General features: G+C 37.4%; 1 protein-coding gene across 2 annotated transcripts in view; it reads left to right on the top strand.

Moving 5' to 3' along the window:
- PDGFD (platelet derived growth factor D) overlaps positions 1 to 18,381 on the top strand; it is a 148,482-nt gene that overhangs the window by 48,081 nt on the left and 82,020 nt on the right. For both annotated transcript variants that reach the window (XM_072403122.1, XM_072403117.1), the window contains exon 2: positions 13,025 to 13,229. In XM_072403122.1, the coding sequence (XP_072259223.1) occupies positions 13,025 to 13,229 (205 nt within the window). The remainder of the gene's footprint in view (positions 1 to 13,024; positions 13,230 to 18,381) is intronic.

Here is an 18,381-nt window from a genome sequence, read left to right as displayed (position 1 = left end):
ATGTACATCTCATTTATGCAGTGTTTCTCAGGCTTTATAACTTGAGGGAACATTTGAAATAACAATTAGGTCTTAGGGAACCCCTGCTACAAATACTATATCCACAGCTCGCAATATATTAGGGTGATGATTGGTGGGAAGAATGCCTCTTACATTGCTGGTACGTGGGAAGAATCTTGGTTGAGGAATACCGGGATAGAGTATAATTTGGTAACATATGTGTTATTTGCACACACTTAGAGTAGTATATGGTAACATATGTGTTTCTAGATCAAGGATAGAGTGTAATTTGGTAACATATGTGTTTTAAGATAATACTTAGTGAGTGATTGGTAACATATGTGCTTCTATTTTATGGAAAGAGTGCAATCTGGTAATGTATATGCTTCTAGCTCATGGATTCATGGATGGAGTGTAATTAGGTAACGTATGTATTTCTAGATTATAGGGATTCACTTGGTAACGTATGTGCTAACTTGACGGAGCAGATTATAATATATTATATTAAAAATTAATTTTTATTATATTAATTAATTAATATTATATTAGTATACTAATACTTAATTAAAAAAATGTTAATAAGCTCAAAAGGTATATTTAGCATGTGTTCCGATTAACAGTGTATCATTTTCAAGCTTTTCAATCTTACAGTAATTACGTAAGCACAAGGTGTAATGTTATATTAACACAGATATAAAGTGGTGATATATATATATATATATATATATATATATATATATATATATATATAAAACATGTAAATTGCAGTGATATCTGTTTCTGAAGGGGATCAGCTGTGTCGGTTTTGGCTGCTGGAGTTCCCATAAAGGACTGATGATGCCATGAATGAAAATGTGAAACTTTTTTACATAAGTTCACAGTAGAATCTTAAGTCCATTGGATGTTTAATTTGGTTTTTTAAGCATAATGCTGGACCTGACCTGTCACTTAACTGACGTTTGGATCGGCATCGAATTTAAATGGGTACTTGGACAAACAAGTGTTATCCGAGTGCCAATTTGGAATGGTATTGGAGGTATTTGATAATATTATAACGGGGTATTTAAAATATAACTGTCTCTGTTGAAAATTACATCCTTAGTTATTCAGCAGCCATTAGAGAAAGAGCTTAAGTTTTTTTTAAGTATAATACACTAATCTTTCAAGTCACCCAAACCTTATTTTTTGCTGGTGGGAGGTGTAATTTTGAAACCCTATGCAATATTTTTTTTTTTCATATTCTTTTGGAAAATTCAGAACATGTAAGAAGCTAGGAGCCAACTCATCTCACTTTTTGCATCAACTGGCCCTTTAAATTAATTTGTACAAAAAAATAGGGCAGCAAGCCACTAGATGATAATTGCATCAAAAATGAGACTGAAAGACATCTTTTAGATTGTCTTCTCAATAAAAATTAGGTGCGGTTTACCTTTCGTGGTCTCAAGCAATTCTATATACCGACGTGTATCATGCACTGGTAATGAGGTTATTCATTTGCCTACAGTAGTAATAACCGAACCTCGTTATGTGGGAGTCTAAATTTGTTTTCATTTCCTCCCCTGGAAACCTAAAAGAATTTGCCTATTTTCCTCTTCATTGAGTCAAAATATTTAGTATTCCAAGGATTATTACGTTTTACTGTTCACAACAGACTATTTGTGCCTCGGTGGCTTCATGATTTTGAGAATGAAACTGTGTTTACACAGAGCAGAACAAACACTTCTCCAAGTCAAGATTAATTAATGAAATCATCTTTTCTTTGATGCAGCTAATCAGAAAGACAAATTCATTTCAATGATTAATGCACTTTCCAGCAGCACTTAATATATGGTTAGAACATAGACAGACTCCGGCACAATGCTTTCTGCAGATTTTTTAGATATGAATCTGAAAAGCATTCTTCAAATGATATTCAGGAGTAAATGGAAAAGATTTATTTCTCGTTTGTGTTTGTTTTGCAAATTATATTTTGATAAGATTTAATTTAATTGTTTCACCCACAAGTCATATCTCAGAAGTTATAAATAACTTCAAGAACTCATATTTTTTAAGCCTAACTATATATTAATGGAGAATGTCTGAAATGCTGAAGTTTTGCTTTGAAATTTTAGCTTTTCATGTCATTAAACTTGTTAAAAGCATGTACAAAGAAATTGTCATGGCTTAGCAAAAGGATAAACTCGGATCAGGTTATCTCCTATGCACTGGCTGCAAATTCATACTGCTGGTCTGTAACTGAATTTCATAGTTTTAAAAGGTCTAAAAAAGGTAGATGGCATTTGGGCTACTAATTACAGTTATGGATGAGGTCCGAGTTTGATCCCACTGTGGGACTGACTTAACCTTTTGCTGTTTGTCATTCCATTAAACTTATGCAGACATTCAAGGGGATGAACTTTAAAGGACCCATAATGCTCTGTTGACCTTTCAACTGTGGTCAACAGGGACTCGAGGGGGGATAATAGGTTTTTAGAATGTGCTAGCCCTGTTACTAAAAATGGAGAGGCACGGAGTAGCTATAGTGTCAATTTGTGGGGGAAACAAAGGGGAGGATGATAAACTCTATGAAGAGAGAGAGAGAGAGAAGAAACTTTAATGCTGGTTGTTATGGCCTCTTTGCGGTTTTTTTAAATACTAGAAGTTTTTTACTAGAAGTTTTCCCTGGTACAAAAAAGTGGGGTTCCACATACATTTTTACCAGACCTTGTTCTAAAGGCTTAGTGACAAGAAAAAGAGAATCTTAGCAAAGCGGGCTTCCAGGCTTTAACTCCCCAACATACACCCCCTTCCAATCCTATTTAGACCTATATGGAGAAGTGGCTCTGTCTCTAAACATTGGAACCCCCAATGTTTAGAAAAGGCAGGGAGTCTGGAATGGATGGGAATGGAGAACTCTACATGCATATAACCCCTCTTTTCCTAGACACCCAGGGCCACCTGAAAAAGGGTTTGCTTAAAATATAAGGATAACTCCATGTTTCTTTAATAGTAATTACAGGTTTTCTTAGGCTTTTTCTTACCTTTGACCTGTCTGGTGCCCTAACCAAAAGCCAATGCTCTTTGCAATATAACAATCTTGATCATACCAGCCATGCAGACCTCTCCACCAAGATACAACTGTAATTTCCCTTTAAGCTTTTGGTGTATGTCACAGTTAGGAAAACAAGGTAATTGTGTCATTATGTGCAGACAGTTTTAGTACAGACTATACATTACATATGCAGCCAAAGCTTATTTTGGACTGCTATATTGTTTCCAAATGTTCAAACCGCAAACATTATAATTCTCAACATTGATTAACATCAAATTTTGTTCTGCTAACAATTTAAATGAATAGCTTGTATACCCACATTCAAGGAATACTAAGAACATCAGCCATGACAAGGTGGACCTGTCACTGCATTGAAGTTCTTATTCATAAAGCTGCTAGTAAGTTCAGGCACATACTCACTGACAGTCACCAGCATTTGCAATTTGCAGAATGCTGGCAAAAGTTTGAAGCAAAGTGGATGCATTGTTACTGTGAATAGGAATCTAGCAAATATTCTGCTATCTCTCTCAAAAGCAGCCTTTCTAAAGCTTTTTATTAAATGGGGGCCCTTAAAATACCTTTTAAGTTCAATATTTCTTTATTAAAATATTTTCAAATTACAATTTGCATAGACATTGGTAGTCATATATCACTTATGCAATTTTAACAAATATACAAAGAGTCCACAATAGGACCAACAAGGAAAACATATAAAGAAGAAAAAGATAAAAGTAAGATTAGAAGAATAGAGATGAACAGGAAGAATAGGTAAAAATAAAAAAGAATATCACATTACACAATTATATATAAACATAATACTAGTCTTACAACTTACTATTAACAGAAACAATTGTCAGATAGTATGAGTATCACTAACATACAATTATAGATCATAAACACACTTTGAGTGATGCAACCACATCTCCCATTGTTTAAAGTATTGTTTTCAACAGTTATGAGCTATGGCAAAGTTTTTTTCTAAAAAACATTGGGCAATAAGGTCATGAATCACATCTGAAAGGTTAGGTATATCAGTACTCTTCCATTTCCTCACGATTACCAGTTTAGCACTTAATAGTACATGAATAGCAATTAATCTTGCTCCTATCATAAATTCCATCCATATTAGGATGAAGTATTACCATTTCTGGATTGGGCTTTTAACACTATTTCAGCAATCTCAGATATTAATGTGAAAACCTGGTTCCAAAAGGTCCATACTGACTTACATTGCCATAAAATATGTTGTAGGGATTACAAGTCTCCACATTCTCGCCAACACTCACAGGAATTGGAGTCTGAAAAACGTGCTAATTTAATCACTGTGAGGTACCACTGACTGATTACTCTCTGAAAGAGATCCCAGCGCTCTGCACATTTGGTACTATGGTAGGTAGTAGTTAGGAGATTTTGGATGTTTTTTTTTTTTTGTTTTTGTTTTTTTTTTGCTCATCTATACAGATGGCCAAAAAGCACATCCACGAGGTCAAATATTGCTCATGGTTCAGGGAACTGCTTGCAACCTGTGGAGAAACCAGAGATTTCACAGAACCCAGATTAGGAAACACATTTTTTTTACGTGCTCAGCACATGGGTGGTCACCCCTTTTGAAAAGGAGGGGTTTTGTGTACACTATTTCCCCAGTTAGTGGTATGCAAACCTTGCCTGGTAAACTTCTTTGATTGGGTCCTTGGGCCCTATTTTAAGCTCCTTTTCCATGTTCGTATGTTAAATATCTGCTATTGCATGATCCGCTTTGATGGGTATCGTGTATGGCATCTGTAAATAGCATACTGTCCTAGGAAGACAGCACACGCTCATTCTGTCTTTAGAGCCAGCCATGGATGTTATCTAGGCTAGACATCTGCTTTGTTTATTTTCATTACTTGATGTGTTATTGGTATAGAAGTTTATATAAGAAGTGGCAAGGACGCTGCACTCCTGTCTAGAACACCAGGTATTTTATTTAGTTAAATATATTTTTCTTGGCCTTAAAAAGAAAACAAGGAGCTATTAACAACTGGTTATCTACATTGCTCAATTGTGGCCCCACCTTCTCCTATTCAACTAAATGAGAAAGGTTGGGACCCTTTTGTGTTGCACAGGGCTGTGGTAGATTGTGGTATGGTTACCAAAAGCAACGTGACACTTTTGGCCCTGCCATTGTTCCCCAAAGCTCCTCACCTCTGTCCCACATCTTGTTGCCCGTAGTGCTGTTTCCCTCTCTTGCCCATACATCAGCAGTCTTCTGTGCACCGGAGGGCTGCCAAGCTGCTTATTTTGACTCCACGGGTCGAATAGGGTCCCCTTTAGTCTAGTACAGGACTGGTCTAGAACTGGTAACCTGCAGTAAATTTCATTTTTGTTCTTTGGCTAAGTTATTCTTTAATGCCCCTACTATTACTAAGAGGCTGTCCCAAAAACATTGCAATGGCATCACTGAATCAGAGGCCTAGTCATGTCCTAGGGAGTACTTGTCTCACAGTTGCATATTATTATATTGAGTTTGATTTACTAAGAATATGGTAATATGGAATATGGTTTGCTATCATAGGCTGATGAAGCTCTGCTGACTTCAACTATCCAGTCGTGCTTGGAAATGTCGTATTTTTTAAAAATTTCTTTGCACTGGTTTGGGTATTCTTTACAAAGTGAAATATCACCACATTTACTCTGAGTGAGCTGAGCTGAGTGAGTTATCATATAGCTGAGTGAGTTATCTCTTGCAGAGAGATGATTCACCATGGTAAGTGTCAGCCCTATTGTGAGTATAAGCCCATAATTTACCTTATAGTTACATGCTTATTTACCTAGGTTAGAGCTAATACCCTGAATGAAGGGTAAGTCCTTAAATTCCTATACGTAGGAAGGCTACTGATCAAAGCCATGCACAGAAGAGGCATGACATACCTTTGCAAACAAAATATTACCATGGTACGTAAGGAGGCTTCTGATCCAAGCCACCCACAGAAGAGGTATGATATACACTTGCAAGCACATTAATACCATGATCCCCACATTGACAGAAGTAGCACAGGTGACATTCAGCCTATATTTTCCAGGCCATTGCACCGCCTGTACTCACAGCAGTTCTAGTGGAGTTTATGTGTTATACTGTTACTAAAAAGCATAGAAAATCCATTTACACTTCTGAATAGACTAAGAATCTGTAGTAAATAGTGCATGTTTGGCATGTCTGCCTTCAAGGTGAACTTCCCCCTGACATGGATTCAGCTTTCTTGTCTTTTAAACGTCTTTCTGTTCTGTAGGCTCAGCTCTTTGAAGTTTGCTAATGATCAGCCAAAAAAATCTAAAGGATCAATATGTTCTATAACTATGCTCTAGATATATTAGTGTAATGAATTTATATGCACCAGTCACCTAAAACATGTCATCCCTCTGCCAGAAAGGATATATTAGTTGATGATCGGCTTAACTGCAGAATGTAAAGTGCTCACAGTTTACTGGATACATTGTCCTTAATCATAATCTTGCTTAATCACATTCATGCAAAATACAAAGTCAATAAAGTGTGATGCAAAAAAATCACAGATGACTCCTCTTTAAATCCTAGTTTATACATAAGGTTGCTTACAATTTTATTTAGCGGTTACTTTGTTATACAATTTTACACTTACATTTCATATTGTCCCTATCCATCTAGAAAGTTTGAAGTGTGTTTGTTCAAAGCCTGGCCGCCATTAGGTGGAATTAAACTCAAATAAAATTTTGACCCCGCTCGGGTACGCACCGGCCAGAGCTGTGGACCACCAAAATTTTCTGGCAGACCACCGCTTAGCGACCGCCGATTCAGGACAACCATTTCCAACCAGTTTCCTGCAGAATCCCAAGGATTCCTGAAGAGGTTGGAAGGGGTTCGTCATACTGTGGCTAATGGAACTCCCATTTGATGATGCCTGCATAGTTCTGTGTTCAACACCACTTGGTAGAACCAGATCCATTACACTAATGATATTTTTAGGTATCCATACAATGTCTGTGATAGGATTAAACTCTATACAGCAAAGAGACCTTGTAAAAGAGAAAGGGAGCTTGAAGTGACAACCGTGCATAGTGCCTTGTAGAACTCAACTGAAAACAGAAGACAAAGCCACCAGCACTCCAAGGATGCTTGCTTAATTGTAAAAGCACTGTCACAATATGGTTGAAAAACCAATGTTTCTGGGCCACACGAAGCAGGTATGATGTCACTATGTTGTCTAAAGGAACAGACCCTACGCAGGCTGCAAAACATTGGTTTTTCAATTATGTTGTGACAGTGCTATTATATCAAAGCAAGAATCCCATACTTTGGAGTGCTGGTGGCTGTCTTCTGTTTTTAGGTATCTAAAAAAGTGGTATTCCAGCCACCAGTGTAGAGGGACTTTTTTCCACTGGTCACTGATTTGAGATTTCTTGTTTCTCGTTGCCTCCAAAACATATGTTTTTCTTAGAGGTTCACTTAGACCAGAAAATTCCTGAAGAACAGAATTCCTTGGACCTGAATACCTTAGACCAGAAAATGGTTCCTTAGGGGTAAAATGGTTTAGAAAGGATAATCTAGCAAGTCATTGCCAAAATCTTCTATGACACTGTCCTCGTTGGGCAGGATACTGTGGTCAGCAGGCCTAATCTTAGTCAAAATGTATTCAGACATATGCTTGCAAACGGAACATTAGAAAATAGTTTTGTAGGCTTTGAATTTGCAGTTCTAAGGTTTTCTCTATTATAAATGCACATTGAGTGTAGTTCTGCTTTCAAGGGAATACATAAAAAGCTGATTTATTAATAGAGTTATTTTCAGAATAAGAGGATTCTCTAATAAAAAACTTACAAAAATGATCTAATCATGTATAAAGCATCTGCACATGATTGTGTATTTAAAGTAAATAGGATTTTACCATTTACATGATTGGATAATTGAAGCCTATTTGTGAATCTTCAAAATAATAAAAGTAAAAAAAAATAATAAACTAAACTATTTTCCAATGTTCTTCTCAGATGTTATATTCAGAACTGTAGGCATTTGTGGTTTAGCGGTTGTCAATTTATTTAATAATTTTCCCTTTTTTCTCTTTATTTCTATTTTTTATAATATTGTGCAAGATGTTCTGCACCCAAAGAAAAATCTGCAGCTGAAAAAAAAAATCTTAAATTATCTTTTGCGCATTTAATAAAACATATCAAGCTGTTTAGAAAGTCTTGCAAAGTCAACTGACCTAAATCAAACCTGAGAAAACGATTTACTAATCTGTAATCACTATAATGAATGAAGTGTTACTCCACAGTGCTGGAAGGAGATGTACCTCATCAGCATAGCGCTCATCCTCCGGAATGCTGGATTCCCTTTTATTCCTTATTAACTGAAGTGTTGCCAGTTGTTACACTGATTTCATCTGACTTTAAAACAAGCAGCCGGTGCCATGGAGTGATGTGGATATCTCTAACTGGCTCAATAAGTCCATTGCGCAGTACATGTCTACACCTAAACTAAAGACATAAATCGTGTTCATTAGAGACACATTTCATATAACAGTTTAAAGGGTCATTTCATCAATCGCTTACTTGGTTCTAAAAGGTAAATTCCAAGAATGCAATAAAACTACAATTGTAATCCTAATTACCTTTCTTTTTTTCTCTCATTTTACTTTGCCATCTGTTTTTAAAGCATTGCTGCTGTAAAGGAGTTTAGATATGGCAAAAAGTAACGTGCATATTACAGGCCTCTCACTTTAAAGCAATGGCACAATCAGGGATATGCAGGGGTAAATAAAAAAGGCATAGACATACTGTAGGTAAAGTTCAGCCATAACCAAACTCTGACTGTGTGACTGGGTGGATATAGAGATCATATAAAAAATTCTGCAATATGGTCACTTGTAGTTTTATGACTCAAGCGATGGTGTCAGTTCTTGATCGGGGCAATAAATAAGTGTGTGGTGCAGGAGAAGGGTGACACCATACAGATTTAAAAGGCAAAAATGTCAGCACTCATAGTTCTTTGAAAATCTATTTGCTGTGGTTCTAAACCGACACTGTGTCAGGCAACAAAACAGAACAGTAACACAGTGTTGGTACGGAACCACAGTTGAAAGATTTTCAAAGAACCACACGTGCTGACAATTTTGCCTTTTGGATTTGTATGGTGTCATCCTTGTCGTGTGCCACATACTTGTTTATTTAATGAGAAGCTTGTATGGGGTATATGGATGATATGCATTAAGACCAGCCTTGATCAAACATTTTATGGTAGTTGAACCCTTAGGCTAATTTCATGTGCGGGGTTTACCACATGCTGAATTATGCTCCCAACTCTATAGACGTGGTTGGAAACTACTTTGTCCATCCACCTTCATGCATTTGTGTTTGCATTGGCATGGTTTGTGGTATGGTTCATGGATGTAATATGTAGCTTCTGGTCATCCAGTCCAGCTGCTTCTTTTGACTTCAGTGGGGGAGTATTCCAACACCAATGAGCTGCAGTTAATTTGTGGTTGCAGTGCAGTTATTGAGGACTGGAGATGGCTTATAATCCCTTTGACTGCACCAGTTCACCACACCATAAAAATGCTCAACCGCACAACAAAGCATTCATCAAACGCTGCTGATTCTAAAAACTGCTCCCAGGGGCATATAGCGGTGATCTAGATCTCATATCTTAAAGAGGACTTAGTCCCCTTCTGTTCATTGCTCAAGAAACCCAAAGAAAACCCTGGAGGAACCTTAGGGGTGATTTTGGGTGAGAATCTGGGGGGTGTACAGCGCTTGTCATTCATCTTTCATGGATACGTCCTGGCGGATCTATAAACGATGAACGGCAAACAATCGTTATGAAGGTGAAGGAGAGAAAGCCCAGCAGGGTGCCAATCTGTCTTTCTCTTCTTCCCTCTACATGGAGCACAAGCGGCACTGTATGTACAGCGCTCGTTCATGCATAGTGCCATCTTTTGTCGTTGGAAATGATCGTAAAAGATTATTGCATGTGTGTACATACAGGGGTAGGCAAACTCTGGCCTTTGGGCCAGATACGGCCTAGCCAGTGGTCCGTTCCGGCCTAACTCCCCCCTGGTCGATCTAGCCTAATCTCGGCCGGCAGGGGTTGGCAACCCGCAGCTCCGGAGCCACATGCAGCTCTTGAGCCTCCCTTCCCTATTTACCACGGCCGGCATTAACACTCCCGCCGCCGGGGTAAGGGGACTATCCCTCTCCTCGTATACATTGCGGAGAAGAGGGATTTACCTTCAGGGGCATTCCTGGTAGGGGGCGAAGCCATCAGCGCGGGACAAGAGAGAGAGTCCGGCCTAGTGTGCCTTCTTGACCTCCTAACGTGGCCTAGTAGCCAAAAAAGTTTGTTGACCCCTGTCTTAGACTGTTGTGATGATATCTCTGAAAACTGACAACACGGATAAGACAATCTTTTCAAATATTGCTGGAGCTTCACTATTGCCCTCAATGCATTTTTAATGAACTCGGAGATTAGTTTTAAATCTTTTTGGGACTTTGAAGGCCACAGCAGAATTTTTCTCCTTCTCCTGCAAAAATTAATAAAAAGTAATATAGGTTGAAAAACAAGATGTGTCTGTAGAGGCAAAAGAAAAGATAAACCTAATTATTGCTTTCATTGTGCTGCACGCCAAATTCTTCTCCAGTTGAAGCTTGAAATAGAAAGTTTCATGCTGCAATAAAGAAAAATGAAGACTAAAAAAAAAAAGAAAGAAACTAAAGCGACTGTGTTGGCAAACTAGAAGTCCCCATTAAACATATGTTGGTAGCAGCAAGTATATTCTCGGTTCTCCTGCTGCCTGCCCTCTATTGAAGAGCAATTCATTTAAAATAATCCTTACATCTACAAAGAGCTCAGTTTGTTCAGTGTAAGACAGACTGTCTTATAATGTAAAATTCAGCTTTTAACAGGGTCTAAAAATATGTTGACCCTTAAAGCAAAACTTACCATGAGAAAAACATATATACTATCATTGCTGATCTGAAAATGTTTTAGAACAGGGAATAGCTGTTTATTTCTTGCTGACATGTCAAATTAAACTATATAAATAAAAAACATATGTAGTACAGCTTAATCATACGTACACATTTCCATGTGTTTTATCCTATAATATACCAAAAACTACAAGTTTACAAAATACCTTTTGATCTGCCAGAAAGTCCTTGAGCTCCTAACACTGGATCATGAAATTTACCTCCTGAAGTCCCTGTGTTTTTTATCTCCTCCTTTCTTCTCTTGTAGCTTTTTTAGCTTTTTTTTCTTCCTCCATTGTAATTATATTCTTCGACCTAAATCATCATCAAATAGATTCCTGAAATTGTCAGTTTTCCTAGTGGAAGTAATGCAGATCACTCTAAAAAATCTCTCCTTTCAGTCTGCTATATGCATGTCCTGCTCTGATAAGTAGGTAGAGTTATTAGGAATGGCGACACCTCTGCACAGGGTGAAAATACTGTGAAAACACTGCAGGTCATTGCAGGTGTAAGAGAAAAGGGGAATAACTGTTAAGATCATGAGATAAATAATATGGTAAAAAAGGAACTGAAGTCAAATTTTGATCAGTAGATTTGCCACACCATTATTATTTCTATAAACAGACTCCTGTTTAAAAGTAAGTTCTTGAAATGATTAAACTGACTTGGCCTCACTTTCTCATGGACCCTGTAGGATATGATTATTCGTGTATAATGACTGCTACCAATACTAACTGTACTGTAGAAATAGAAGGAGTTGTGTTTGTTACATGGATGACATTACATTGAGACAAAAGCAGATACGAGAACAATGCTGACAATCAGGCGTTAGGAGACTTTTTTGTATAGCATGTCAGACTGCACTTCAATCTGCAACAAATTATGATTTTTTTTTAATGCAGTATGAGCTTTTCTAAAATGTGTTTGCACTATATTTTAATTACCTTGAATGTAGTTTTACATTGTAGTAAACCTAATACAAACGTAACAAATTAAACTGAGCATATGATGAAAAAAAGCTAAATCATAGGATACTGCTGCTGAAACACATCTGAATATGCTGTTTAGAATTTGGACTTCTTTAACACGACGGAATGGAGGGGGCTGTTAATGCAAACTCTGATATGTATGCTGGATTCACACCTATACAATCCTTTCATTTTTACTTGGCCTGCCAATATACTGGAACACAAAAAAAAAACCTTCAAACATGACATGGCAAAAAATTAAACAGCAAAAAATAGGGCAGAACATCTTGGTCTGCCGTGACCTCTATCGTATGTTTTCCTTGGGTGGGCATTCACAACTAATGGCACGTCAATGTGTCACAGTTAGCCAAATGATTTGAAACCCATTTCACATAATATTCAAAACGTGTTCCTGCAATGAATTTTTATAAGCTTTTTTATTATCAGATAAATACATTTTTGTTGGATAATGGTGTTAATGTTTAGATTAAGACCAATTTACAATCATCTAATAATTGCTCTCTCTACCTTCGTCCGTATTCCCTGATCTTCCTGTTGTTGATCTGTTTTGTCTGTCTATTGTGTTGTCTTTCATTCTGGGACATGATAGTCTTTGCCTTTTTTAGAGTCCAGATAAGCTGTGCCCTGCATTCCCAATGACTGCTGGCTCTTAGGGGGTGGGAATTCCCTTAACAACTACCAGCAAATGAGAACACTGCTTGCTGTCTTCCTTGAGAATGGGGTTTCAAAGCTCTAATATTTACCCTATTTACAGGGCTTACTTTGTATTCAGTTCTTCTTCTTTGTAATAAATTATAAAAATCCACATTTGCCTCAATTTGGCCAAACACTAGTGATTTTTATCTGCCTTGGAGTTTAGATTTACAAGAAGCTTCAATTCTTTGCAGCTGAATAATTGTAGTGGATGATGTCCACCAGCAAAATGATGTTATTACAGTTATTAGCAGAAATCCTTTTAAAGCATTGTAGTATATATTACAATATTAATCTGTAAAATGACACTGATGTTTGTTTTTTGTTTTAACAGAGAGTAATCTACTTACTAGACTCTACCGAAAGGAAGAAAATATTCAAGTGGTGGGCAATGGTTGCATAAGCAGCCCGCGCTTCCCAAACAGTTACCCGAGAAACTTACTCCTGACATGGATTCTGGACTCAGCCGAAAACACGAGGATACAGCTTACATTCGATAGCCAGTTTGGATTAGAAGAACAAGAAAATGATGTTTGCAGGTAAGTGATAAATACCCATGATTGATATTTTAATTTAACATGTTTGGTAGTCAAAAACCACTCCCTTGCTTCTGGGCATCTTAAGAAAACCAATGGAAAACATAGAAACTGAAGAGAATTGAAATATGTCATTCAGTCATGTGCAGTTTTTACAATTGTTGAATAAGTTCATCACAGGTATCTTATTTGCACTGCCTGACTAAAGCTGGGTAAACACGTGCAATCATTGTCATTGGAAAGGATCTTTCATGATCCTTTCCAACGACTAGCACTGCATGATGCATGAACGAGTGTTGTACATACAGAACCGTTCTGCTCTATGGGGAGGGGAGAGGGGGAATAACAGAGCGGCACCCTGCTGTGCGCTCTCCCCCTTCCCTTGCATTAGGATTGTTTGTCGTCCATCGTCTGTGGATCTGCCAGGACAGTTGTTCGGATGGACGACGGGCGATGTACACACGCCAGATTCTCGTCCAATATTATCCCTTAGCCAATTATCAGGTGAGAACCATTGGATGGTGTACATAGCGTAACCAATCAGATTTTGAGCTGATAAAGCGGTCATTTTGTGCGCTTATTAATTTACTTTCTCTTTGCAGAGCAAGCACGTTCTTATTCTACCAGTACTCTTAGGTTCCTCCTCTTATATGTCCCGATGAGTGACAAATGGGGCAATGAATATACTCTATACAGATGTAAGAATAGCATCATTCCACCGTACCACTCTATGCTGATGAGGTTATGGATAATCTTACCAATCTTACAATATTGAAGTCCCTCAACTATGGCAGCTCTGATCCCATAGAGCCTTTTGTGCCTGGGAATACCATTATTTTATGGCTGCAATTCTATAACTGTATGTCCATCATTGGATAGAGTAAAATGGGTGATCAGAATTGCTCTATCCATGTCTGCTTGTAAACTCTTGTAAAGCTTAATACACAGATGGAAGTTACCCTAGCAACTTTACCTGCCAGACATTTGTATTTCTCTTCATGCAGTCCTGAGATTTACACAAGTCTCTGAACAAAGTCAGAGGACCTATTTCTTTTTCTCTGCTGCATTTATAACACTTACAGGTCTTGCCCATCTTTGAGCCTGACGGAACTATGAAAGAGGAGTAGCAGACTGATATGTTCATCTGTCCTCCTTCATCTGCTTAGCATGTTACTTGTTAGCACATGAACAGTACAGTACAACCAACTGGCTGCTATTTCTTCCCCTAGTCTTAGCTTACAGAAACTTCTGATTTAATTGAGGCATTAACATTACTTCATTTGAAAGCCTTGGTTTCTGGGGTACCCAGCATATCCTCTGCAACTGCCAAAAGTTAATAAACTCCTGTGCTACTGTGTGGGACCTATATCTTTCTGGCCTGGCCAAATATTTAAACATGGAAAAGAAGAAGAAACAAGATGGCAATGCCCACAGCAGGGACAGGTGGGTATAACAGGATTTAGTTCCGCTCTAATTATATAATAATGAATACAGAACTTTAATATTATGCAGCTTTTATATCTATAACTTGAAGTTCAGATTTAAATGCTTCCAAAGACAAAAACAACATATCCTGCAAAAACTAAATTTCCCAGCTTTGTTTGAGATTGTATAAAAAGTCTTGTGCCCTGATACACACAGGAAAAAAAATATACATCTTTTAAATCCAATCTCCTGGGGATTTCTAAGCCGGAACAGTTCATGTTCCTGCAACAATCATTATAAATAACAAGCCTCTTCTGGGGCCTGTAACATTCTATGCCGTATAACCGAACATCAATTTATTTATATTAATGGTGTTTAAGGTCTGGTTTATATTATTTAATTGTAGAATTGTCATTCATAAAGCCCATGTTAGGACATGCTCAGCACATATGGGTAACATGCAGGAACCAGAATCACCAACATGGTATATTGGCCTTAGTTCCTCTTGCCTCTGCAACACTGGGTCTTAGGTTCAAATCCAAAACAGGACACTATCTCCTCCTCTCTTGTGTGGGCTTTATCTAGATTTCCCCCACACCTCTGAAAATATGTGGTTAGGTAATTGGCTTCCCCAGAACTGTCCTTGGTGGAATGGAAGTTGGGTGCAATATAAACCCTTGGGAATAATGAATAAATGAAAACTGGCATCATTAGTGCATGCTTTTGTTTTTTCTGTTTTTTTCTGAATAGAATATTGACGGTTTTGCCATATATAGGTAAATTTAAAAGAAAAAGTAGAATACAAGTTTTGAGAGCTGTAAAGGCTCCTTAAAGAATGAAGCCTGCATGGCATAACAACTCTTGAAATGATTCTAAAATTTTACACACATTCTTATCATAGTTTATAATCCAGAGACCTGCCTGGAGAACGCCTGTGGGAACACATGCCATTGTATGGGAAAGTGTGAGTCTAGGGAAGCAATGCTAAGCCCCTGCCATAAGGAATAAGCTAAGTAAGCTAAGATTGATAAAATGAAACAAACTAACAGTATAACATTTTTTCAAGAAACGCTACTCAAAGCTAATTTCTCAGTTTTGGGCATAAGATGGAAAGTACTTGTCTTGCTTCTAGGTCTGAATGTGGAACTAAAGTTAAACATGAAATAATTGTGAGCAGGCATATTCTTTATTGCAGAAGAAACTTGCCTGCCTAATTGAAATTATGTAACTGAATTCAACTGCCCTTACTCTACTGTGGGGGTCATTTGCCAGGTTATAGATATTCGGTCATCTTGCTTGGCCAGGCAGGAAAGGTGAAATTCCTGTATATATGCACAGGAGGTTATTCATTCTCAGCAGCCCGAGAGTATGCCGGGATACCAAGTTTAGTATATATATCCGTGTTCTCCCCAGTGTCCATTGAAGAAAAGATATCAAACAGGTAGGTAAGTTAATGGTATTTCAGAAGAAATATACCTGTCCCATTGGCCCTTCTGCAATAACGAACCTTTTCCTATTTCCTTTCTTATGTTTAGTTCCCCTTGACATTTTAGGTCTTGACTACTACTGGACTATTATTATCTTGTTACAGCTGCAACATAAAAAGCTTGGTGACCTATTAAAAATTATTATCAATTAATGCATCTCTGTATTTAATAATTTATCATTTATTGTACTTTTTTTAAACGAGTAGTAAAAGTATTTCATTTTGATTAGCTGTCAGCCTCTTGAAGTTCCTGTACAGAAGAGCATGAACTAGGGTTGGTAGGGGCAGCACAAAAAGCCAATTAGTTGTTCTGCTGTCCAAGGTTTATTCTGATAGGAGGAGACAGTAGAATGTTGTAGGGATGAAGCTATCCATCTAATGATTTTCTTTTTATTGACCAGTTAAAGGCTGAAAGAGGGACACAACTTGTTATCATTACTTAACTGCAGCAGAGCAAATCAAGGACTGTGCTGCATGGAGGGGCTGTGTAAATCATAGAACTGGGTGGACAGAAATACAAACACTTTAGCAAGTAAAAGGCAACCTTTTATGTATTGTATCTAAAAAACTTTAGCTGTTGGCCTGTAGTTTAGCTTTAAGGTTAATGATAATATTAGTTTAACAGTGTAAATGCAAATCTACAAGTGAAATCAAGTAGTAACAGCTGTTCGGATCAGACAAATATCTAATATTTTTGCTTAGTTTTTGGATTTTTGGGGTGTTAAGCCACACCCACACTAATTCCTACTGGCTGTTCACTAATATGGACTACTTCACTGGCCAATAGGAATGTGTGAAAGAGAAGAGTTGTAGGCAAGCTTTTTGAAAGTGCTAAAACTTTGCAAATGAGAATTGCCAGGTGTAATGGTTTAAAGCATTCTTGCAAGAACAGGGGATCTGCGTACTCATTGGATCCTTTTACCATAAATTCTACTCCATCCAGCAGCTCTGCCCATGAATCTTTTTGTTCTTAGGTTTTCTTTAGTTCCTGCTCCGTACCATGTGGTTCCATGACGTGACGTGTTTGTCAACCAGGGTTCCTCCAGGGGGTTTCCTTGAGCAATGAGCAATTTGTGCCTCTCAGTTTAACTGATACTAATAATCTTTCTGTAAGGGTGACATTCTTCCCAATGGTTGCCAAGACCTGAACATTTTTTCAAGGGTTTTCTTGTGCTAAAATGGTCAAGAAAGGCTGTCCTAAGATCTAGAACCTTAGGCAGATGTACTCCATCTGCTGATGGAACATTCCATTTGAGGAACACTGGCTGTAGCACATATTCATGGAGCGTTTATTTCAGAATGTTTTCCTTGGTCAAAAAGTGAGCTTTGTCTGGCACATTCATAAAGGTGGTAGGTGAAGATCTCCCTTCTGGAGTCCTGGGGGTAAATATCCAATAGAGTATATCATACTATCTATCTATCTATCTATCTATCTATCTATCTATCTATCTATCTATCTATCTATATCTATATATCTATCTATGTGTTACCACCTAAAATAAAGTATCATTTTAATGTTAAAGTTTAATACTGTGTTTTACAAACCATAGCAAAGCAGCTAAGCACTTCAAACATTAGAGGATATTACTCAGCCCAATTATAAAGTAAGAACTTTAACCTCGTACTACACTTCTCTAGCTCATAAATCAATTTAATTGGCCATTTCTTTTGTAGCAATGCAGATTATATTGTAGCATTTATAATGGTGCTGTGTAAAATATGACCATATATTGTAAGTTCTCCCCGCTACTATTCCTTTGCTTCAGAACAATTTTATACCACCCTTTGAGGTATCTGGAAGCTGGACAAAATACTTTAAGGAATTGTGATTTTTTAAAAAGCAAAAATGCAAAAGCAAAGAAAGTTCTTTAAAGTACATCTATTTTTTTTCATTAGTTTTTTAAGCATAGTAGTGTTGAAATAGCATGGGCCTTGGTTTAACAGATATACTCTATATATGGGTCCTATTGACTATATCTACTGGACTAAAAGTGAGGAAAATTCTAAAATTTTAGAGTAGTCTGCAGAACAAGAAGTAACAACAGAACAGAAAAAAAAACAAAATTTCAATGGAGATACTTGTTGTAATGACAACTGTCCAAGAGAGAATTTTCCTAATCTCAGGGAGATTTCTATCTTAATATTGTTAGCCTTAGTGGATTTAGGCTACGTACACACGTCCAATGGTTCTCGCCCGATAACTGGCTCAAGGCAGATATTGGACAAGAATCTGGCATGTGTACA

This window comes from Pyxicephalus adspersus, chromosome 1, assembly GCF_032062135.1.
Source record: "Pyxicephalus adspersus chromosome 1, UCB_Pads_2.0, whole genome shotgun sequence".
NCBI lineage: Eukaryota > Metazoa > Chordata > Amphibia > Anura > Pyxicephalidae > Pyxicephalus > Pyxicephalus adspersus.
This window is presented reverse-complemented; position numbering and strand designations above follow the sequence as displayed.